At 42.1% G+C, this 23,313-nt stretch overlaps 1 protein-coding gene across 13 annotated transcripts in view; it reads right to left on the bottom strand.

Annotated features, from left to right (window-relative positions):
- Nucleotides 1-33: 33 nt before the first annotated feature.
- Nucleotides 34-23,313, bottom strand: part of MYCBP2 (MYC binding protein 2) — a 149,426-nt gene continuing 126,146 nt past the window's right edge. For 6 of the 13 annotated variants that reach the window (XM_032226680.1, XM_032226684.1, XM_032226689.1 and 3 more), the window contains 21 exons: nucleotides 22,836-22,992; nucleotides 22,295-22,519; nucleotides 21,488-21,553; nucleotides 20,604-20,843; nucleotides 18,952-19,050; nucleotides 17,023-17,103; nucleotides 15,300-15,566; nucleotides 14,924-15,207; nucleotides 13,678-13,774; nucleotides 13,411-13,530; nucleotides 12,635-12,736; nucleotides 10,912-11,040; nucleotides 10,042-10,174; nucleotides 8,825-8,893; nucleotides 8,485-8,588; nucleotides 6,045-6,236; nucleotides 4,514-4,621; nucleotides 3,727-3,936; nucleotides 2,598-2,705; nucleotides 2,236-2,401; nucleotides 34-664 (listed from right to left, as the gene is read on the bottom strand). In XM_032226680.1, the coding sequence (XP_032082571.1) occupies nucleotides 549-664; nucleotides 2,236-2,401; nucleotides 2,598-2,705; nucleotides 3,727-3,936; nucleotides 4,514-4,621; nucleotides 6,045-6,236; nucleotides 8,485-8,588; nucleotides 8,825-8,893; nucleotides 10,042-10,174; nucleotides 10,912-11,040; nucleotides 12,635-12,736; nucleotides 13,411-13,530; nucleotides 13,678-13,774; nucleotides 14,924-15,207; nucleotides 15,300-15,566; nucleotides 17,023-17,103; nucleotides 18,952-19,050; nucleotides 20,604-20,843; nucleotides 21,488-21,553; nucleotides 22,295-22,519; nucleotides 22,836-22,992 (3,073 nt within the window). In that variant the 3' untranslated portion in view covers nucleotides 34-548. The remainder of the gene's footprint in view (nucleotides 665-2,235; nucleotides 2,402-2,597; nucleotides 2,706-3,726; nucleotides 3,937-4,513; nucleotides 4,622-6,044; nucleotides 6,237-8,484; nucleotides 8,589-8,824; nucleotides 8,894-10,041; nucleotides 10,175-10,911; nucleotides 11,041-12,634; nucleotides 12,737-13,410; nucleotides 13,531-13,677; nucleotides 13,775-14,923; nucleotides 15,208-15,299; nucleotides 15,567-17,022; nucleotides 17,104-18,951; nucleotides 19,051-20,603; nucleotides 20,844-21,487; nucleotides 21,554-22,294; nucleotides 22,520-22,835; nucleotides 22,993-23,313) is intronic. The other 7 variants (XM_032226683.1, XM_032226690.1, XM_032226691.1 and 4 more) reach the window with 3 other exon arrangements.

The raw sequence follows: 23,313 nt of genomic DNA, 5'->3' as shown, positions 1-23,313 counted from the left end.
CCCCTGACAAGAATTCTCCTCAGGAGTCTCCGGTAGGAAAAGGCCCCGCGTGGCTTTATTGAGGCTACATTCCCTTCGGCGGCGCTGCTGGGCGGGGAGGCGCCTTTCAGAAGTGCACTTCGGCCAAGACGGCGCCCCCGGAGCCCCACAAAAAAAACTGGGAGGAAGGAAGCCGCCGTTGTACAATCCAAGACTTCTGAGGCGGGACAGACATGGGACACGGCTATATATATATATAGTTATATATATAGATATGTATATATATAAATCTATACAACGCGGTTCGAGACTGGTTACATCGAGGACGCCCCACCCCCACCCCGTTTATCGGCCTCTCGCCCTGCCCTGCCCCGCGGCAGCCACTGTCCGGCATTCAGGAGGGAGGAGGCAGAGGAAAGTCAGCGGCCTCCGGAGTCCCTGCTCGGCGAGGCTCGAGGGGGCGATGCGCAGCGCGGCCGCATGCAAAGCGCCTGAGGCGAGCCCGGCCCCGGGCGCCGTGCCGGCCAAATGATCCCCGGCCTGGGTTCCGACGTTGGGCTCAGAGGCGGCTAGAAAGTGTGCGCGTTTCTGCAGACGCCGCAGCCCAGCGCGAACTCCTCGCCCGTGGGAGGGTGGACGACGTGGAGCGGACACTCGGCCCCTTCCAGCTGCTTGCTCTTGGGACCTGCAAGAGAAGGCAAGGCCGGCCGTCAAACTCCGGGGTCCCATCTGGGTTCTGCCCCGTCCCCATGTGGGGGCACCGCAGGGCATCCTTCCCTCTGGCCCAAGCCAGCTGCTCCCCGAAAAATCCCTTTTTGACAAGCCCGGAGGTAAAAAGTATGTCAAGAGTGAAGAGAAATAATCCATGCGAGGGTTCCCTGGACCTAAGGATTATTTTCTTTCTCTAAAGTTAATTATTATTTAGGTTTATTATGTATAACATGTTTTTATATTTATTTTTATGTATTTATATATTCAAATTTGTATAATTTATAATACAATAATGTAATTATTAATAATTATAAAGGTAAAGGTCCCCCTCACACATATGTTCTACTTGTTCCTGACTCTAGGGGGCAGTGCTCATCTCCATTTCAAAGCCCAAGAACCAGTGCTGTCCAAAGGCTCTCCATGGTCATGTGGCTGGCATGATGAGGGCCTGGAACGCTCTTACCTTCCCACCAAAGGTGGTTCCTATTTATCTACTTACATTTTTACATGCTTTCGAACTGCTAGGTTGGCAGAAGCTGGGACAAGTAATGGGAGCTCACCCCGTTAAGCGGCGCTAGGGATTTGAACTGCTGACCTTCTGATCGACAAGCTCAGCATCTTAGCCACTGAGCCACCACGTCCCTGAGATTAATAATTCTAAATGACAGCTATTGTTTATTATGATTATAAGCCGCCCAAAGTTACACTGGTAAGAGGGATAGCCAATACATTTTATAAATAATAATAAAAATAAAGGGCTATTCCGTCTTCTGATCCTAACGGCTGAGTCTCTAACTGAGTCCCTCCTAATACAGTTAGTCATTGACTTAACAGTTGTTCTTCAGTGACTGTTCGAAGTTATCAACAGCACTGGAAAAAAAAAGTGACTTATGACTATTTTTCACATGACCTTTCTGGCATTCCCATGGTCACATGATCGAAATTCATTTGCTTGTCAACCGACTCATATTTATGACGGTTGCCGTGTCCTGAGATCATTTTTTTGCAACCTTCTGTTAAGCAAAGTTAATGGGGAAGCCACATTCATTTAATAGCCTTGTTACTAAACAACTGCAATGATTCACTTAACTGTGGCAAGAAAGGTTATAAAATGGGGCACAACTCAACAAATGTCTCCCTTTGCAACATAATTTGTGATTGTAAGTGGAGGGCTACCTGTTTGCATGTTTGCCTGGGATTTAATCACATTTTCCCTAGTTCTGTATGGCCTGATGTAGTTTTACCACATAAACCACAAAACGGGCCCTTTAATGCTGTGGAACAGCTAGACAATCGCAATTGACTTTGCTTTATAAGCCTATTAATATTTTTTTCTTCTCACATTGTATGAACTTTCACATGCACAGCTGAATGTAACTGATCTATCGTGACCTGCATTAGAAATTCTTAGGCAAAATTAATCTAAGTTTATTTTGAAGTTTCTAAACCTCATCTGGAAGAACACCACTGTAACTGACAGTGGTCAAAGATAACTCACCAACCACCCACCCAGAAATATAATTCAACTGCACTTTAAAATATTACCTGCAGGGCAGTGAGGAAGTTCCTCTTTCGGAACACTTGTCATTCTCTGGAAATCATCGTGACAAGCGTTGCAAAAATGGGTGGTCCCGAAGCAAAAGAAAACAGCCACTGAACAACAGTAGCGGCATTTGTACTCTAGAAAATCTGTACCATGTTTGGGACACATCTGTGGGGGGGAAAGGAAAAAAAAACAGCTTAAGCTGAAGAGAGTGAACAGTGATTCTTGATTTAAGATCTATGAAGATGTATGCAATGCTGGCTGGGGAATTCTGGGAGTTGAAGTCCACAAGTTGCCAAAGTTGGGAACCCCCTGAACCTATTGAACATGTCCCCAAAATGGCAGAAGGAAAATGCTTCACTACCTGAGCTCTTGATACATCAGAACAGGCGCCGCAGATGAGTTCCCTGGGGTCATAATCATCTCCTTGTCCAGCTTCAGCATCACAACGGGCTTCTCCACCAAAATAAGCCTGGAGAAAGAAAAACCAAGAAGAAACGCTGAGTACCATTCACACCAACTTCCAGAAACATCAGTGAAACAGCAACAGGCCTCCTGCGATGCCTTGTATTTTGTGTTTCCAGCTTTTCTCCGCTTTAGGGAAGAAAAACAAAGCAAGGACAGTACGAATGAAGGGCTTTCGTTAGGATCTAATACAAACATGCTTTTTTGTTTCAAACTCCGTTTGGAACGGATCTCTTATGAAATTGGGCTGGTAATGAACTATAAAGGTGTCATGCTTTTGAAGCAAATACTTTCAACATTGGTAGTAATGGAAAGTTGTACCTATTACATGTGAAACGTGAATTGAATAATAGAAAGGGCATTAGGATATATCCATTTGAAAAAATGTCCTAATTACACATGTATTCCAAGTATATGTGTTTCTAGCAGCAAAGCTTCTGGGAGTAACTGGATTAACCACCGTAAAGTCTGTTAAAGGACAGTCTTGGATGGAGCTACTAGGCAACTGAAGCTACTAGGCTAGCTGAAAGCATCTGGAGAAAAGAGCAAAAGGCCTTAGGAACTGAAAAGATACTGAATAAAGGAAGAGGGTAAGAAAGGCCATTTGTAAGAAGATGTAATTAAATTTAGAAAATGATAGAGGAAAATAGAGGAAAGAAAAAAGATTCTTGAAAGCAAGAGTTTGGAAACTGAAAGTTGAGAAATCAGTCACCCCCATTTTGGTTGTTAAGTATCTAGCCTAAGCATCACTACCAAAACACTGATACTGTAGTTCAACTCTCCTTCAATTTTCGGGAGGAAGCTGGATTGAAAAAATACATCTGGTACAAAAAAGCCCCCAGCAGAATTGTGATTTTTTAAAAAAAAACATTTTTGGTCAAGTATAATTTGCTTGGATATAGAGCAATCATAGTGTTATCATCTAAAAATATAGAGCTCAGTAAATAGTCAAGAAATGGATGTCCCTCTTTATCAATCATGCCGAAACACACATCTCCACATGTCCTCCATCTGAATCTGGATCATACCTTCTTGCATTTGTAGCAAACGTAATATGCGTATCTGTTCATGGCAAAGCCAGCAGGGTCATTATAAAACCGAACTCCGGGTGTTGTGATGGCTTCACTCTTGTGCAGCCCTTCATATTCCAGCCTCATTAAGGCTTTCCTCTTCACATCCTCATAAAGTTCCTTGATTGGATCAAGTAGGTCCTTTAATACCGCGTGGTTTATTTTGTTCTGTTGGGTTAAAAAGAAAGAAGCAGTAAGCCACAAATCACGGTTTACTGTGCAAAAAAGATCCTAGTTTGCTTGGTGTAAACAAGTGACAACTAGTCTGTTCATGTAAACAGCTCTTCTGTGAAGAGGAAAGAGAACACAGGCCAAAACAATTAGGACTGGAATTTTGATGGCCATAATAGAATAATAGGCCATAATAGGCACTCATAATAGAACTCATTTATGACCATTGTTAAGCGAATCACGTGCAAACTCCCTAATGAGCATTCTCCCCCTCCCCCTTTGAAACTTGCAAAAAATATCACAAATTGCAGTCCCATGACTATGGGACGTGTAACCAGTCATAAATACGAGCCAGTTGCTAAACATCCAAAATATGGGATACAAGTAAATATTTACTTAAGAACAAAGAAAAATAATTGCGGGTAATTTGATCACATGCAATTTTTTTTTACTTCTTTCAAAACTCAAGACTTAATTTATTAAGATTATCAATGGATAATCAATGGAGACAGAAGTGTCTCCTTCAATGTAAATTACAAGATGCCTAATAGAAATTCTTGGCTCTGTAACTTACCTTGCAAATGGGGCAGGACATGAACCCAAAAGTAATGCGGGGGCCAAGCCATCGGTTTTCTAGGACCCGGCAGCAGCATTGTAGGTGGAATATATGGCTACAGTCCAGCTGCAGAAAGTAAGAACTATGAATACATTTGCACTGATATTCTGATAGATGCAGCAACGCTCAGCATTCCCGTAACTTTCCCTAACTGCAATGCTTTTCACAACTATCAGCCATGATTTGTTGAAAAATCAAAGGGGTCTGATTTCCACATTACATCCACCCTGTTTTGGAATTCATGACACACAGGTTTAGTGTCATATCTGACCCCAATTATTTGCGCCCCATGAAATAACCATCCTGAACCAGCATGTTGGACAATTTTACCAGAGTGAACTCAAGCGTGTGATAAGGAAAGTGGTGGCTGATATGTATGAGTAGAATTGGTTGGAAAGAAAGGAAAATGATATGCTGGCATATTCCTCAGCAGTTCACTGCAAATACGATGTTTAACCAAGGTGGATACTAACCATTATTCTTTAATCCGGTAAAACCATATTTTAGCTAGAATCTGGTCTTTGAAAGAGGTACACGTGGCAGTCCCTGCAGGTACCTTTCTCACTTTCCAATGAAAGTGGTAGTTCCCTTAATCTCACTTCAATCTTTATTTTCACATTGCTTTTTACACCTAATTCAGGATTTAAATTATTGAAGTAGAATATTGAAATATGATGGGGGAAAAAATCAGACGACCAGATTTAAGATGACCCTGGAGGGAAAAGCAATGGACCCTATTAAACCAGGCTTGGAAGCTGATCGGAACAGTGCTGCACGTTTCCCCTCTGATTTAATGGAACTTGGCTTGAGCTGCTGCGCCATGTCTGCAGTTGGCAGTGGCTTCACTGGAGCCCTGGCCACCCTTAGAATGAATCAAGAGGATAAATCAATGTTCTCTCACTCTTGTACTGAATCAAGAGGGGTTGGCTGGAGGATCAGAGGAAAACTGCCTTCTCCTTTCCATCAAATCCGTTCAGGTGGTCCCTGCTAGGCAGAGCTTAGCTGTAACTTATGGTCAGCCTTCAATGGATTTCTGCTCACAAAAACCAGTTCAACATTGGTTTGTCTTATTTTCTTTTTCTTTTTTCCTACCTAGGCAACTTCCTAGCTCTGACGCCTGAGCACCAATTTGGCACACTTGACCAAAATGAGTGTTATTTGTCTCAATTCCTTCTCCTGTTTGGCAAAGTCAGCTCTAGCCAAAAAGGTGATGTTGCAAAGTCATGGTACCCACATAGATCCTCAGTTCTAATTTAAGGTCCCTTGGCACTTACGTTTTAAATGCTTATTCTTCATGCCAAACAGAACATTTATTTTAAATATTGAACGTCAATCGTGTCAAGGTCCAGTTAAACCACATTAAGACAGCTGATAGTCCTGATACATAGAAGCATATGAATATCATCGATAGTACCAGAAGAAATAGGACAGCTGACCCTCTGCCCAGACTTGCTGGGACCCAGGGGTTGGTGTTAAGAGAGCAGCCCACCTGAATTGCGGGAGCTGCTGAAAGTGCTTCCGTGAAGCAAATCATGCACATGTCGTCGGCGTCTTGCTTCAGGGCGGTGGGGGTGCTCTTGTCGCAGCCATGCAGGCAGGGCAAGCACAGGTCCTCATTCCTGACTCCTCCGCAAGGATGGCCACAAGGGTGGGTTTTGCTGCAGGCGAGTTTAGCATATTCCTAGGAAAGGATCAGCCCCATCAGTGCAAACATCACGACGATTCAAAACCAGACGCATGAACATCAGCTGGCAGTCAGACGCCACATGATCCCAAATCGCTAATATCTACCCACACTCAGTTGGATTGGAGCAATACCAGAATCACCAGTCATGCTATCATAACCGGCTTCCCCAAACCACAAAGCAACTCCTTGTCCCGACAAAAAAAACCCTTATTAATTTACTGTGAACTCTGCTCATTTACATCCAGCAAAGTCTTTTAAGGGTGGATTTACAGTCACAGACCTTATCTGGCTTGGAGAGCTGCCAGGCTAATATCGGCAAAACTTGGCAAGGAGTCTCAGATAGTCACGAACCAATTAAGCAAACAAATTGTCTCCTGCAAACTCCACTCCCCTTTCGCTCCTCTTTTATTTCCTCTCGGAGGGGCCATTCATCGTCCACCTTTGGCCTTCCTCCCAAGTCAACCCGTTTCCTTCACCTGACAACTGGGAACAGGCTCCAGCTGTTTGTTTGCCTCACTGATGTCTGACTCTGAAGGCAGCTGATAGCTGGCATATGGCTCTGGCCCCATCTCTCTTCCGACACAGAGTCCTCATCAGAGCCTTCCAAAGCCTCCAGGACTGGCCCATGTTCCTCCCCAACCTCCTTAAATCCGGTGGCTGCTAGCGGGCCACAATAGTGCGTTCATCTAAGCCTGGAAATCCACAAACGAATCCATCAATAGACACAGGGACCTACAACCAGCCTATAAACCCTCAGAATTCAAATCCACCACACTGCCAAGCAGAGATGGCACTGACCCTCAACCAATCCCAACACCTCCCCCCCACTTCACTTCCCAGTGACCTTCACTTGACATACCCACACCTGACCCATCACAAGACTTGCTGACCATACAAAGCCTTTGTAAGCAGAGGAACACCGTGACCCGACAAAAGCGCGAACGTCATAAGTGCGCCGACAACACCGCGGCGCTAAAACCGCGATGTCAAAAGCGCGGTGACAACAGCGCGCCGACAGAAGCGCGATTTAATTTAAGGTAAGGTTTAGGGTTAGGTTTAGGTTTAGGGTTAGGTTTAGGATTAGGTTTAGGGTTCCGTTACAGCGCGCTTCTGTCGGCGCGCTTTTGTCGGCGCGCTTTAGGGCTAATTAGTCGCTCATTCGTCGTGCGGTTTTGTCACCACGCTTTAGTCACCGCGGTTTAGTCAGGCATGCTTTTGTTGTGTGCGCATTTGTGGTGGAACCGAGGAACACAGATACAGACATCCCCTAAACTCCGCTGAAAATGTTACCCAGCCAAGTAATGAAACGTTCGGAAACAAGCTTGGTGAGTGAACCTCTACCCTCATCCTCCACCCGAGCGATAGATATTTGCCATCGTCGCAATCCATCAATATTCTTTGCAAAGGAGCAAAAAAAAAAAAAAAAAAAAAAAAAAAGGTTTGGAAATCTTGGAATGAATGGGCAGAAATGGCAGAACTGTCTTCTGGCTAATTAGGTGCTCACGGAGGAAGCCATTCCCTTCTCTCTCAGTCCGAAGCAAGTATTTTGAACAGGAAAGGGAGTGTGCCTTTAACAGCTTCATCGGACTTTAGATAGAAGCAGCCACCTATGTATAATAAAATTGTATTTGGCTAATATCTATAGGAGAACCCTCAGAGGATAGCTGTCCCACCCTGGCCCTGTTCTGCCCATTCCTTCACCCAGAACTGAGCTATCCTCCTCACCCAGCTGAGCTATCCTCCTCGAGGTGCCACTCAGGAGTGACATTCTCGAGTTCCAAGTACCATATTTTTCAGAGTATAAGATGGACCTTCCCCCCCCCCCCAAAAAAAGAGGGTGAAAAACTGGGTGTGTCTTATACACTGAATACAGCCTTTTTGGCCTCCTGAAACCCTGCCCCCTTCACCAAAATGGCCGTGCATAGCTTCCAGAGTGCTCCTGGGGGCTGGGGAAGGCAGAAATGAGTGAATAATGGGCCATTTTTTGCTTGTTTTTGCCTCCAGCCCCCAGGAGCACTCTATAAGCCTCCTAAAGGCTATGCATGCCCTTTTTTTTTTTTTTTTGACAAAAAGCAGGCCTGTTTTTGCAAAAAACGGGCTGTTTTGGGGAGGTCTGTAGAGCGCAAAAACTTTTTTTTTTTTAATTTGCGTCTTCAAAATCTTGGTTTGTCTTATACTCCGAAAAATAGCGTAGTTTATCTTGGACATTCTCAGACTTGGTTCAGAGTTTGGGTGTACAGACCTGGCAATCGGCATCTGAGCAGACACTGCCGACAGCAGATAACTCTGTTCCGTTTCGGCAGCCACAGAAACGACATACTTCGCAGCTGCTTGTGGTGGGTTTGCCTAGATCCAAACCAGAAAGAAAAAGGAGAAGAAAAAAAAGATACTTTTGTATTATCAATCAGGCAAATATTAACCATTCTACCACGAGGAAAGGATTCTACCCAGCAGCCATGGCTTTGCAGTACCAAGACAAGGCAGGCCCTGGAAAACTGAAGCATCTAGCACAAACTTTTTTTTGGCTCGGCCTAATGGCAGCAGCTTTACAGGGTTTTTGGTACAGACACAGATCTACTTGCCAGGTCCTCTGGAATCAGAGATAGATCCTGAAAAGGTCTGTGCGTCAAACAGGACTCCCTTGGAAAATCCTGCAAGAAGGGAATTCACATACAGTACTTTTGTGATTCGCTTTAAAACATGCAGCACATGAGGTGCTGGGCAAAGTCATCCGTCAGGCATCATTTCTGCACTGATGTCGTAATTATTATTTGAACTTGTATGCCACCCAATTCTCAATGACTCTGGGAAACCCACAACAATCAAATAAAGAAGGTACAATCCAACCCGTTAAAACAAAGATTAAAAAAAAATGACAAACACGATGAAGCCAGAGTGCTACTCTCCCTTGCTAAAAATCTGGGTGAAGAGCCAGGTTTCAAGAGCTCTGCTAAAAAAATCAACAGGAACCGATCTTGAGGGTCACTTTTTTCCAGAGGGAAGGTGCTGTTATAGAGAATGAACATGTTTAGCAGTGGTGGGTTCTGGATCCCATTGCAACTGGTACAGTGTAATGGGGCTGGGCGTCCAACACATGCACACGTGCATGCATACATACTACCCACGATGGCTCCGCGACGCTCCAGCTGCTCAGCGGAGCATCGCGCAGGCGCCATGTGCTCCATGCATGTGCGCGTAAGCCGATTGGCTCAAATACACGTAAGGAGGGTGGGTGGGTGGTCCCTCCGGAGAACCGTACCAGAATGGTATCTGGTGCTCCCAGCAGGCACCAGTACGCCCGTACCAGGGTGTACTGGTCGTATCCCACCACTGATGTTCAGGGTCCCAAGAGAGGACATGGTTCAACTGAGTGTATGTCAACTAGGCAGGATCGAATCAACCAGGCAGATGTTAGGAGAGATATGTTAGGGAGAAAGGGAAGCTGCAAACTAGATTCAAATCTTAGTCAAGATCATGACATATGTGCAAAGACTCTTTTTTGATCGGGGTGCCTGAACCAAAAGAGTCCCCCCTCACACACACATATCTATGCTTGTGTTATTCTATGCAAGCCAGGAACCCAATTCAGAAAATATTTTGCAAGCCAATACTTGTATGTAAATACACATGAATGAATGAATGAATGAATGAATGAATGAATGAGTGAGTGAGTGAGTGAGTGAGTGAGTGAGTGAGTGAGTGAGAATTGTATGGCACACACTCAGAATGCTGAATGTATTTTACATTGCCATCGTTGAAATGATTAAAAAATAAAATTTTAATTAAAAATAAATCTTACCTGTATGTTCTCTGAATTCCACCATAGCCTTCATGGTTTTAGAATCGGCTAGTGCCATCAACCAGAAGAGTTTAGTTCTACCACAGCCTTCATGAAGATCTACCTTGATAGCTTCTTCTTCTTCTTTGAAGACCTGTTGGGTTTGCCAAACACATATTAAGAATTGTAATTAGGGAATCTAGATGATAAAAATTCACATTTTAACACCCATCCATAAATATAAAATAAATAAAATATAAAATAAAGTAATAAAATGAAATATAAAATAATTATAATAAAAATGAAATATAATATAAAATATAGTAAAATAAGAAAATAAAATGAAAATGAAATAAAATAATATAAAATAAAATAATAAGCTATAAAATAAAAAATGAAATGAAATAAAATTAATAATAATAAAATAAAATAACAATAATAAAATAAAATAATAATAAAATGAAATATAATATAAAATATAGTAAAGTAATAAAATAAAACAAAATAAAAATGAGGTAAAATTATATAAAATAAATTAATAAACTATAAAATAAAAAATGAAATAAAAATAAAAAATAAAATAAAAATAAAGTAATAAAAGAAAAGAAAAAAATACAATGAAATCAAGCAAAATGTTAATTATGCAATTCCATTTCATAGGATATAATCTCAACCTCTATTCTCCATCCAAGCCCTGACCCTGGCTCGGGCATTCCCTGCTAATCCAGGGTGATGACATATAATCCCCGATTGATAAACGCAAATCCCTACTATATTTTCTCATGTGACTAGGAGATGACTAATTATAAACTTGGATGCCATCTTTTTAAAAAAATAAATTTTAAATATGATTCTTTTCCCCAGAGTTAGGGAGCCTGACTCATACATCACCTGCCGCTGATGTGACTTTGTCCGTCGATGGAGATGGAGGAATCGATCGCAGTCTGTGCAGAGATTCCCACAGACGTTGCATAAGATAATGGCCGCCGTTTCTCCATCATCATGGTTATCACACATCGGCTGGAAGATTTTTTTAAAAAAAGATCAATCTAAGGTTAATAAAGTCTTCTCAGAGTTGAACTTGTTTCCTGTTGACCTTTCCTCTAAAGCACAATACATAATTTGTTGCTGCATCCTTCTAGGATTTTTCTCTCTCCTTATTTTCGCGATAAAACAGGCATCTCAAGAAGAACTTTTCATATCAGAATTGGGGGAAAAGTAGAGAACTTTGGGAGATAGGAAAGGAATATAGGTAGGGATATCCCTCCCTCTCTTGTTTGGTGATGGAAAACACATGATAAATAATTAAATAAGAAAGAAAGATTTTGAGCATTTTACATTTCTCCTTCCCGGGCTTGATCAGTGATGACATAAACTACAAACTAACTCATTTCCTATCTGTGGATAGTTTTGTAGCTGGCATTCCTCCCATTTCTTTCTCAGCCTCCTACACCTGGCACTTCCCTCTTGGTGTCCCACCTAAGTGCTAACCAGACCGAGTGGCTCTGGGTTTGGGGTTCATTGGCTCAGATAAAATTGCCACTTCTGCACTTGGATGGGGTGGCACTACCCCAAACAGACCCTGTGTGCAACATGGGGTTTTTCCTGACTCACGACTCCTGCTTGACGAGCAGGTGGCAGTTGAGGCCAGGAGGGCCTTTGCGCAACTGCAGGTTGTGCGCCAGTTACACCCCTTTCCTGGACCGACAATCCCTACTCAGTCACTCATGCCCTAGTCACTTCCTGTACTGACTATTGCAACGTGCTCTACATGGGGCTGCCCTTGAAGAGCATCTGGAAGCTCCAGTTGGTGCAAAATGCAGTGGCCCGCATGGTTTTGTGGAGACCCCGGTGTGCACTTGTATCACCTCTCCTGCGGGAGCTTCATTGGCTTGTTGATTTGCTTCCAGCTGCAATTCAAGATGTTGGTTGTCACCTTTAAAGCCCTTCATGGTTTGGGACCAGGTTATCTCATATCCAAGCGACCCATCAGAGCGGGGAGGCAGGAATGTTGTGGGTCCCATCCCCGAGGGAGATACACCTGGTGGGACCCAGAAGAAGGGCCTTCTCTGTGGTGGCTCCCACTCTTTGGACAATCCTCTTCCCAGAGATTAGAATGGCTCACTCTAACACTCTTCCGGGAGGCGCTGAAGACCTGGTATTGCCAGCAGGTCTGGGGAATCCAGAGTAGGATGAAGCCCATTAAATGGCTCATGTGAGGTGCTGTCACTGGGGTGGGGGGTGGTTTTATTATATTAATTTATTATATGACACTTCTTTTATTAGTTTTACTGTTTTATATGAGGTTTTATATTCTGCAAGCCGTCTTGAGTCACCATGTGCGAATAGGTGGCAATATAAATTCCCTAAATAAATAAATAACCAGACCCAACTCTTAATTCAAGTTTGGGAAGATCAGCCTCACCTAACGGGCTCAAGCTAATAGGTATCTTTGCTTTTCAAAGGACAAGATGCTCTAAAAAGTAGCATGAAAACACAAAATAACATATTCCTGAATACATAATTCCAGTAATCAATAACATCCATCTCAATGTATTTCAAAAGATGGTGGAGACTAACTCCGAAAGATACACCGCAAGCATCCATTCCTCACCATCTGTTTCTGCTGTCCATCTTTGCCCATCCATCTTCCAGAAGAGAGGCGGTCAACGTGATCTTGGTCAAGGACACAGAGAGAGGCCAGGGCCAGCCACAGCTGCAGGAAAGAGGACAGGTTCATTCAGCAAAATCAAGGCTTTACCGTGACTGGAAGCAATTGCTTGTCTATTTACCAGGGCTTGGGTGCTGAGAGTAGGTTCATAGTCCTATTAATATTATTTTTATATTATAAGATTAATAGCAATAGCACTTTAAGACATATCTATCTATCTATCTATCTATCTATCATCTATCTATCTATCTATCTATCTATCTATCTATCTATCTATCATCTATCTATCTATCATCTATCTATCTATCTATCTATCTATCTATCTATCTATCTATCTATCTATCTATCTATCTATCTATCTCTATATACTGCTTCATAGTGGTGTATAGCCCTCTCTAAATGGTTTACAGATAGAACTTAAGACACCCCCCCCCCCCAATTCACAGTGCTTTATAGCCCTCTCTAAGCCGTTTAGAGTCAGCTTATTGCCCCCAACAATAATCTGAGTCCTCATTTTACCGACCACAGAAGGACAGGAGCCTGAGTCAACCTTAAGCCAGCGAGAATTGAACTGCTGGCAGTCAGCAGAATCAGCCTGCCATACTTCATTCTAACCACTGTGCCTACCGCAGCTCCTTGCTTAATAAGAAGCATGATTAGTAAAGAACCAAACTGACAAAAGACACCGCCAGAGATAAGAGGCAAGCCAACTTTCTTACGCGGGTCGTGGCGATGCAGCGCACAGGGGATCTGAATTCTTCTTCCATTTTGGTCAAAGCAATGATTGTTTCAGCAATGGCGTTTTTCGTCACCCGAGACCAAGCTTCAGACAAGTGACCCTGCACAAGGAAGCAGTTTAGGTCATGAGTAGGAAAGTGCGGGGTGGGGGGGGGTGGGGGAGAACAACCCCTAAAGTCTAGTGGAACAAAGCTGCTTTGTGTGAATGACAGAGCAGAAGGTAATATATGAAGATAATGAAATCTTACAGCTGCCATGTCTTTTATGAGCTTAATAATGATTTCTGAAATCTGCGTTGGCGTTGAGCCCTTCATCCACCAATGGCTTTCACCTCGTCTGAGATAACTAAAGAAAGGAAGAAAATTTTTTGTAATTTAGGAATGTAGCTTTTTCTTTTCCTTCAACATATTTAGTGAACTACATTGTCTGGGTCAATTTGCTCTATTCAAATCACTGGCAACAATAATAGTATTATTTAGATATACATAATAATAGTCTTTTTTTTGCTTCTAAGATTTACATATACATTGTAATTATAATTGCATAATATTTTATAGCAGTGTACTTGGTAGTGTTTTCCCAATTGCTACTTTCTGTCTCTTATTCCTAACCCCTAATACAATGATTCCCATATTAACTATTAACTAAGGCTGCATTACTATTACCATTAGTCTTCTCATAGTTCCTATCATCCATCTCCTCTCACTTATGACTGCATGACGGTAACTTTCTTGCTTGCGTCCTTGCGATTTATATGGATATTGATTGTTTCCTGATTGCTTATTTGTACCCTATGACTATCATTAAGTGCTGTACCTTATGATTCTTGACCAATGTATCTTATGTTTTTATGTCCACTGAGAGCATATGCACCAAAGACAAATTCCTTGTGTGTCCAATCACTCTTGGCCAATAAAGAATTCTATTCTATTCTATTCTATTCTGTAATTCTATTCTATTCCATTCCACTCACTTTCTATTCTATTCTATTTTGTAATTCTATTCTATTCTGTAATTCTATTCAATTCTATTCCACTCCACTTTCTATTCTATTCTATTCTATAATATTCTATTCTGTAATTCTATTATATTCCTATTCTATTCTGCAATTCTATATTCCATTCCACTCACTTTCTATTCTATTCTATTTTGTAATTCTATTCTATTCTATTCTGTAATTCTATTCTATTCTGTAATTCTATTCAATTCTATTCCACTCCACTTTCTATTCTATTCTATTCTATTCTATTCTATTCTATAATATTCTATTCTGTAATTCTATTATATTCCTATTCTGTTCTATTCTATTCTGTAATTCTATTCTATTCTATTCTATAAAAAGTATTGAAAGAATTGACAGTACTTTTGGAGCAACTTTCAGGAACATAGCTGTGAACACCATCTCAAAGGGAAGGTAGCATGAATCTTACAAAAAAAAAAGTCTCGACTATGAGAAACTTGAGTCAAGACAACAACTTCGTAAGTGCTACTAACCTGGAATTGAAAATCATTGGCAAAGTGACGGTAGTGACGCCTTTGCCGGCTGCCGTGCCAGCCGTGCCCGTTATGGTGGTGCCTTTGGCCTTGAGCTGAACGGTGAGTGCTTTGGCAATGCAGCCCAGGAACATGTCCAGAATGCCCAGCTTGTTCCAGTCTCCCTTCTCCGTGGAGTGAATGATGTCACTGATATCAGCTGGGGGCAGGGCTTTGACCCCAATGACGCTGGCCAAACGGCTGGGAGTGACTTCGGGCAGGACCCGCCTCAGTAAAGAGGTGACCTGAAAGGACCAACCACATAGATTAGCCGACCCTGCTTGGGGGAGCCAATCATCTTGCGACCAGGAAAAAGGAGCCACTGTTCAATACCGACCTGCCTCTGTACTCTGGGGGAAGCCGTGTGCAGCAGGGAGAAGAGATCCTGCAGCAAGGTCAGCTGCTGAGCCAAGTACTGGCGACCGACATTGGAGCCGCTCAGGGCCAGCACCATGGACAGCAGCTCAAAGCAGTAGGCGTCCGACGAGGCGTCCTCATCGTTGGGCTGGGAGTTGGCGTTCTCCTTGCTAGAAATGGCGTGCTCCCATTCTTCTCGGACCCGCGTGGCTTCCATGCGGATGGCTTGCACGATATGAGCGCAGACCTAAACCACAAAGAGAGGCGTTGGAGGAAATTAAACTCTAGCTTGGTCATGTTAGTTTAATCACCTAGACCATGGGCCTCCAACCTTTTGGGCACCAGGGACCGGTTCCGTGGAGAGAAGTTTCGCAGGGAATGTGGTTTCACATGCCACCTACATTCTGGGAAAAGGGCTTTGCTTATTTGTGTGGCCTGGTTTCTGGCATGCCCCTGTTGTGGCCCCTCCAGCAGCTGAATCAAAGGAGGAGGAGGGGGAGGAGGCGTGGGAATCAGGGTCAGCAGCTAGGCAACCTGAGAGCTCCGAGTGGGAAGAGGGAATGGAGCTGGCAGAGAGAGAGAGTGTTAAAATGTATGCCTATAACTATAAGCGGTAAACCTGAAGCCCTTAGGACAAATATAAATAGGACTAGCTCTTCTTGTAAGGTGAATAATACACGTTGCCCAAATCATCCTCCCAAAATGGATGCATTGCATTTCACCATGCAGACAGTTTCTGCCAAGGCCAAACCATTCAAATGTTGTCCCAAATGTAAATAGATTCGTTTTTATAGAAATGGCTAGTTTATACTATTATGGAAAAGTAGTAAGTTGAGGTTTATTCTACTGCACCAGAGGGAGTCAGAAGTCAATCCCTTTTTTTTCTCACTCCTTCTTTTCTATACTTCTGTACTTCCCCTTTCCCTCCCTTATTTTACCTACTCTTTGCTTTTATGTTTTTGTATTTTATATTATAAGCTAATAAAAACCCCCTGTAAACTTAAAATGTTGTCCTGAATACGTTTTTTTCAAAACAGGTCTTTTTTTTTGGGGGGGGGGGGGGTTCCTTGAAAATGTTTCGCTTCTCATCTGAAAAGCTTCTTCAGTGTTAACGGAACAGTGGGAAATTGAAGGATTTATATTTTTTGAGGTCTTCTGGTCTTTGGAAAACAACAACAAGAAAGTCCTGTCAGGTTTTGGAAAAGCACCTTTGGGGCAACATGGACCTGGGATGATTCAAATGTTCTGTACACGTATGAGAAGGTAGACTTTTTTCCTGCTTATCATATAGCTTCCAACCTCCCCAATTCCTGTCCTAGATGCTTCTCAACTCACAAGTACCTATGTGTATGGTGTGAATCCTGCTAAGTGAACATTTTGCGCATACCAGTCTTACTTCATTCTGTGCACATGACCACTTGCATGTTTACACATGTTCACTGTGGAAACTCATGATTGGACAGATGGGTCAATTTTAATCTTTACATTGGAAATCAAGCATTTTATTTTCCCTTGCCCGTAGAGCTGTAAGTCCATCATTTTATAGGTTTGGGGGCACTGACAAGTTCCTAACTGACAGGGTCCTTTTCCTTTCCCCAGTGCCTTGATTTCTTAGCGTATGGAATCTTTTGTCCTTCATCTGCAGATCACATGCACAATGTAATGGAAGAAAACCAGCTTACAAAACGTTCTAGTGAACAAACCTGTTTTTGCAAATTCGTGAGTTTACTCCTGCTAAATATGATTCCAACCATGTGTTCTTTCAGGTCCGCATCTGAAGTTGCCTTGAAAAGGAACACAACGTTGTTTAGTACGATCATCCATTCCAGATTCTGACTAAAAAATTAAGGCAGTTTTGTTTTGGTTTCCAATGCAAGTTTTGGTATTAAGTGATGTAAAGCATCTAGCCAACGTAAATAAATTAGGAAAATTAGGATATAAACTTATTTTCAAAGAGACCATAAGCCTTAAATCTCCCAAGGCCTTCTTCAACGACATGAATTGGAGATAATAATGGTCTTCCAGATGCAGCATGATGGATTCCTTACCCTTAGGCAGGTGAGATTTTTCTAAATTAAGAGAACGTTTACATAGGGGCAACACCCCCATGGACTCAACAGAGAAACCCGAATATGGAAAGAATAATTTCTAACATGATTACCACTGGAATCTCCTGACCAGTGGTGAATTTCAAAAAAATTTCGAACCTATTCTGTGGGTGCGGCCTCCTTTGTGGGAGTGGCTTACCAGCCATGTGACCTGGTGGGAGCGGCTTGCTGGCCATGTGCTTTCTCTTTCTTTCTTTCTTTCTTTCTTTCTTTCTTTCTTTCTTTCTTTCTCTCTCTCTCTCTTTCCTTCCTTTTGTCTCTGTCCCTTTTTCCTTTTTTTCTTTCATCTCTCTCTCACTTTTTCTTTCTTTTTTCTTTTTTTCTTTATTTATTTCTTCCTTTCTTTCTCTTTCTCTCTCTGTGTGAGTGTGTGTGTGTGTGTGTGAGAGAGAGAGAGTGGTGGGTTTCAAAAAAATTTGGAACCTTGTCTGTAGGTGTGGCCTGCTTTCCGGGTCCACTGGTGGAACCTCTTCTAACCGGTTCGGTAGATTTGACGAACCGGTTCTACTAAACTGGTGTGAACTGGTAGGAACCCACCTCTGCTCCTGACTTAACCTTCCTAGATAAGAAGAGAGGTGGCTCGTGAGAGTCTTTGCTGCAGGAGACACAAACTGTCCCTTCCAATGATAGGTTGGAAACAAACAGCCCTTAAGCAGTGGTTGCCCAAATTCCCTAAAAAGCACTATTTAGAACATTTAAACTCTGGGATTTTTCTTTTCTTCCAGGATGACAACAACTTGCATGTCCATATTTTGATAGGAAATTCCAGGGGAAAGGTTTTTTTTTTGGCAGATGGAAATGGAAATTATTTTTTTTGTTATTCTAAGCGAAAATACAGATAGTCCTCGACTTACGACCAAAATGGGGCCCAACATTTCTGTTGCTAAGCGACACAGTAGTTAAGTGAACTTTGCCCCCATTTTACGACTTTTGCTCACCAAAGTTATTAACAGAATCACTGCAATTGTTAAGTTAGTGACACAGCTGTTCAGCAAATCTGGCTTCTCCATTGACTTTGCTTTGTCGGGAGGTTGCTAAAGGGATCATGTGATGCCGGGACACTTCAACCGTCATAAATATGAGTCAGTTGCCAAGTGGTCTGAATTATGATCACGTGACCCTGGGGATGCTGCATTAGTTGTAAGTGTGAAAAACTGTCGTAAGTCGCCTTTTTCAGTACCGGTCTAACTTCAAACGGTGACTAAACAAACTATTGTAATTCAAGGATTACCCATACGCCCATATCTATAACTTTCTGCAGTTGATTCAGGGGCCGTTTCTATAGCTGAAACAGCCGTGAATACACAAAGGGTTAAAAGCCTTTGGCTCATGTGAAGATGATACCTTAGGCATATCAGCTAACATGTGGACTCTGAAAAGCTGCTTAGAGAGGACTATAAAGCGGTTTATAAGTCTAAGGGCTAAGGGCGTCTCAAGGAAACGCAGCCCCAGTTCAAGATCTGAACCAACTTGCATTGGGAGATAAAAACAAAATCTTGGTAATTGTAGAACACAAATAAATACATTGTGTACTTTTTCTTCTCCTTCAGGTGAAGAAAGCAAAGCCTTTTCTTCCTGTTCTGGGGTTGGCTCAGCGTCTCCAGATATAAGTTTGCCAAAGACCTGTTTCAGAGGAGAAATAAAATACCGGAATAAGACAGACATGCTATTTCTTTTTTTTTTCATGCGGAAATGTTAGCAATTTTAAAAATATTTCTTTACTATCCTAATGCTCCATTATCTCCTAAGGCTGTTACTATGGAATATGCAGAAATTCCCCGCCAAAGAGAGCTAGGTATTTAGCTCCTTCTGGGCCGAAGACTGAGGTTAATCTGGAGAGTCAGAGGAGAGGTAGAGGTGTGGCCTCAAGATTTACCTCAGTCTCCGGGCAGATGGGCCGTGACAATACCCAGTTGTGACTCTTCCCACGCCCCACTTCGGAGACTAACTGTGTGTGTGTGAGTGTGTGTGTGTACACACATACACATACAGATATATGTGTGTGTGTATAAATAAACGGCTGTTTGTGTGCATGCATGTGTGTGTGTTCCAGGATAACTCTGTAATGCCTTGAGCAATTTCAACCAAACTTGGTGCACAGATGACTTACTCTCTGGAAAAAAAAATACTGTGGGTGTAAGACACCCCTAACACCTGTGTGTGTATGTGTGTATGTGTGTGTCCCTGGCACGCAGAACACGCAATCCATCAGCCCAGCTCAGCTCCACCGGGCATGTGTGCGTGCCTCCTGCCAACCAAATGATTTTCAGGTCTCTGCCATGCATGCGTGGGGTGTGTGCGCGGGGGTGCAGGGTCACACGCGCATGCACAGGGTGCAGGTGGAGTACAGGGTGCGGGTGGAGCACAGGGTGTATTGGCACGATCCCCCCCTCCCCCGTGGCCCGTTTTTGCTCCAAGAAGGCTGCAGGGAGGCCTACTAGGCTCCAAACGGAGTGCAGGGAGGGAGGGGGGGTGTTGTGCGTGCATACACTATAGATATAATTCATTTTTTTTTGCTGCCTAATACAGGATTAGGATAAATAAATAAATAAATAAATAAATAAATAAATAAATAAATAAATATACATACATACATACATACATACATACATACATACATACATACCCGGGCAGGTTATCTAGTCTGAAATAAATAGTCTGTAAACCACTTAGAGAAGGCTGTAAAGCACTATTAAGTGGTATATAAGCCTAAGTGCTATTGCTATTTCCAGATTCCAGATTAGAGGCTGTCTGGTGCAGGCCTCGCATTAAAACATGCACATTTTACTCTTGTGCAGTTTGTTTAAAGTTGAGAAGAGATTTCACACATTACCTAGCTAAGATGAAGATGGAAAATGGTGAAGAATGAATTGGGGAAAAGACATCTGAAGTAGAAACCATTTTAAAGATCTAAAGTAAACCAAGAAGCAGCAGAATCAAGTGTTAGGTATCCATTTTTTTCCCCCAAGGGACTCAGATGGACTCAAATGGAACTCCTCTAAACTAAATTCCACCACAAACCTGTCATTCTGTTCAATATATTCTTTAGGAAGGGGCAAAAGAAATGTGAAAAAGAAAGATAGGATTCCTAAGCCATTTCTACCTATGGGGTGACAATCTTGCATTTTTTAAAATGAAGGCTTGAGTATTGCATTGTGCTCTTCACACAGCCTCACCTGTGATGTGATAAGCCTGAAAACTCGCAGCGTCTCAGCCTCACAGCTTCTTTGTTGAGCAACACTTGCTGAGATCTGGCCGGCTATTTTGATGCTTTCACCATCTTTCCAACCGAGCACTTTCACCTGCCGAACTCGGAGGGTATTTTCTGGCCCCTTTAACTCAATTTTGAGGATGTGATTGTCTCCACCGGGAAGTTCACTAGTTACCCAGCCAATATGTCTTGAGTCCAAGTCAACCTAAAACAACAGGAATAGAAAAGAAAGTTGGTGTAGTCTGTAAGAACATAACTGCGTAACTTTGAAATGGAATGGTTCAAAAATAAAAATTAAGGATAAAGCAGCAAGATCTGACTTGGAAAAATATGAATGACCACTAGATGGCCACAAATACTTAAGAGTTTCTCTACCTCTTTGCTACCACCTAGTGGCTGACCCAATTTCTGCAGCCAAGAGTTGAAATTGTCACATCCACGCACCACCATCACAGGCTAAAAGGATGAGTTGATGTTAACACATGTGAGAATTGCACTTGATTTGAAGCATTTGCTTGAAAGTAAACAATGGAAAAATACACAGGCAAATCAGCACTAAATCAAAACGGTATTATTATGTCCTCCAGCTACTGAGACCTGGAGATTTAAAATTAGAATGGTACATTACTTTTGCAGCTCCTAACCTTTTTGTACAAGGACAGATGGAACACAAATGACTAAATACAAGAGGACAGATCTTCTATCTTTTCTTTCTTGCAATGTCAGAATAAAGAATAATGAAATGATGTCCAAGTTCTTAAGAAAAGTTCATTAAACAAAATGTTAAATACATAGATTTTAGTCATTTAAGATGCTTTGTTATTACTCTGAATGGCATAGGTAAGCTACCTGTTTTATTCTGCAAAGATCTTCTACTGCTTTTCCAGTCAAAAATGTCATTGAAGTCACTTTGTTCTAGATATGACAATATGAAACAAAAAAATAAAAATAAAAGCCAAGCATGTTAAGTTTCTGAATTGATTTTAATATCAACAGTTTAAAATAAAAGGGAGGCAGAGAGAATAGACTTTGTTTGGTATAGCAATTCAGACACCAGGCTAGAAATTGGCAGACTATGAGTTATAGACCCATTTTGGTTAAGCAGCCAATTGAGCCAGCCCATCTTTCTCAGCCCTGGGAAACATGCAACGGTAAACCTAAACACCTTCCTTTTTCAAGAGGCAACTGGACTTTTCTTTGAAGATGTTTTGCTTCTCTCATCCAAGAAGCTTCAGAGCTGAAAGGTCTTAACCCCCCTTCCAAAAGTCCAGTTGCCTCTTGAAAAAGCACCTTTGGGACAACCATGACCTGGATGACTGAGAATCTGCATAAATGTGCAATGCCAAATCACTTCTGAAATCTTACCAAGAAAATTGTTCAGACAGTTCAGACTGGGAGTCAATACAGACTTAAAGGTGAAAAAGAAAAAGAAAAAAGACAGCCCGCCAAACCCCATACAAAAAGTATTGTTTTAAAGTATTTTTATCTCACTCACTCACTTTGCTCCATTAAATTCTTGCCATCTGGCTTATTATATGAATTTATAACAATAACTTGAAATGCCTTGCTTTTCTAGACCCATAGCTTTAATTCACCCTCTAATGTCCAAATGGACATGTCAACATTATTCTTCTTTTGATTGGAAATAGTGCTTACCCCGAGGTCTCTTGAATTGTCTACGTGAACAGACACATAGCGAGCATTTATTCCTTTCATGCAATTAATTGTAATGTTTTTGGTTTTATTCTTGTCTTCATCGCCCGATTCCCAGAAGGTTTCGGTTGACCCATCTGTCAAACTACCAATCATGGCTGGTCGGCTCGAAGTTTTTATATCAACGATGTTAGTTAAGTCCTTCAGGCAGACTACTATACATGATTCCTATCAAAACATATACATTTCACAGTTAAATATTTTATTATGGCTTAAATTAATTTAATAAAGTAATGTAAAATCTTATAATCAACGTTACTGATGATGCTTTGGTCCTCCCACCTCTTTCACTTATTCCTTTAAATCAGTCTGGGCAAACTTTTTTCAGTTCAAGGTGCACCCAGTTGGAGCCAAATCAACATTTTCCCAATCTTTTCTTTATACCAGAAATCAGCCCTTGGAAGAAACCATTTTGAGCAGGTGTTCTCTGGCAGCAATGGATTCTCATTGGCTGCTGTCACAGTAACCCAGAAAATCAACTCGCCTGATTCAAAGCTTCAAAGCCAGACTGGATGCTAATGCTGAAGCTCTCCTCGCTGTCTCCATCATCAGATTTGGAGAGAATGTTGTTGATGTGATGAAAAACGTTGCTCTGATGCAAAAACTGATGGTCGGATTGCTTGAATTTGAGGCTCCAGCATCTGAATAAGAAGGCCATCATTATGACTTTTCCATTTCAAAGCTTCCAAAGATATATCCTTTCTCATCGCATAGCAATTAAACACAGCCCAGGTCAGCAGAAACCAGCACCATTTATACGAGAACAATCAAAGAAGAGCCAAAATCAACATCCAGACTGGTGGATTAGCTCCCACCTATCCACCCTGCACTGATGAACTTACCTGCCCGGCAATGAAACGTCTGCAGGAAGAGAAGTGAGTTTAGAGACCACCAAGCACCGAAGAATTTAACCCTGAGCTGCCCAGATTCTGCCCAGATTGCAAGTAGACTTGGGAGAAGCA

Source organism: Thamnophis elegans, chromosome 11 (assembly GCF_009769535.1).
Source record: "Thamnophis elegans isolate rThaEle1 chromosome 11, rThaEle1.pri, whole genome shotgun sequence".
Classification (NCBI taxonomy): domain Eukaryota; kingdom Metazoa; phylum Chordata; class Lepidosauria; order Squamata; family Colubridae; genus Thamnophis; species Thamnophis elegans.
The sequence above is the reverse complement of the archived record's forward strand: the minus strand, read 5'-3'. Positions and strand labels throughout refer to the sequence as shown.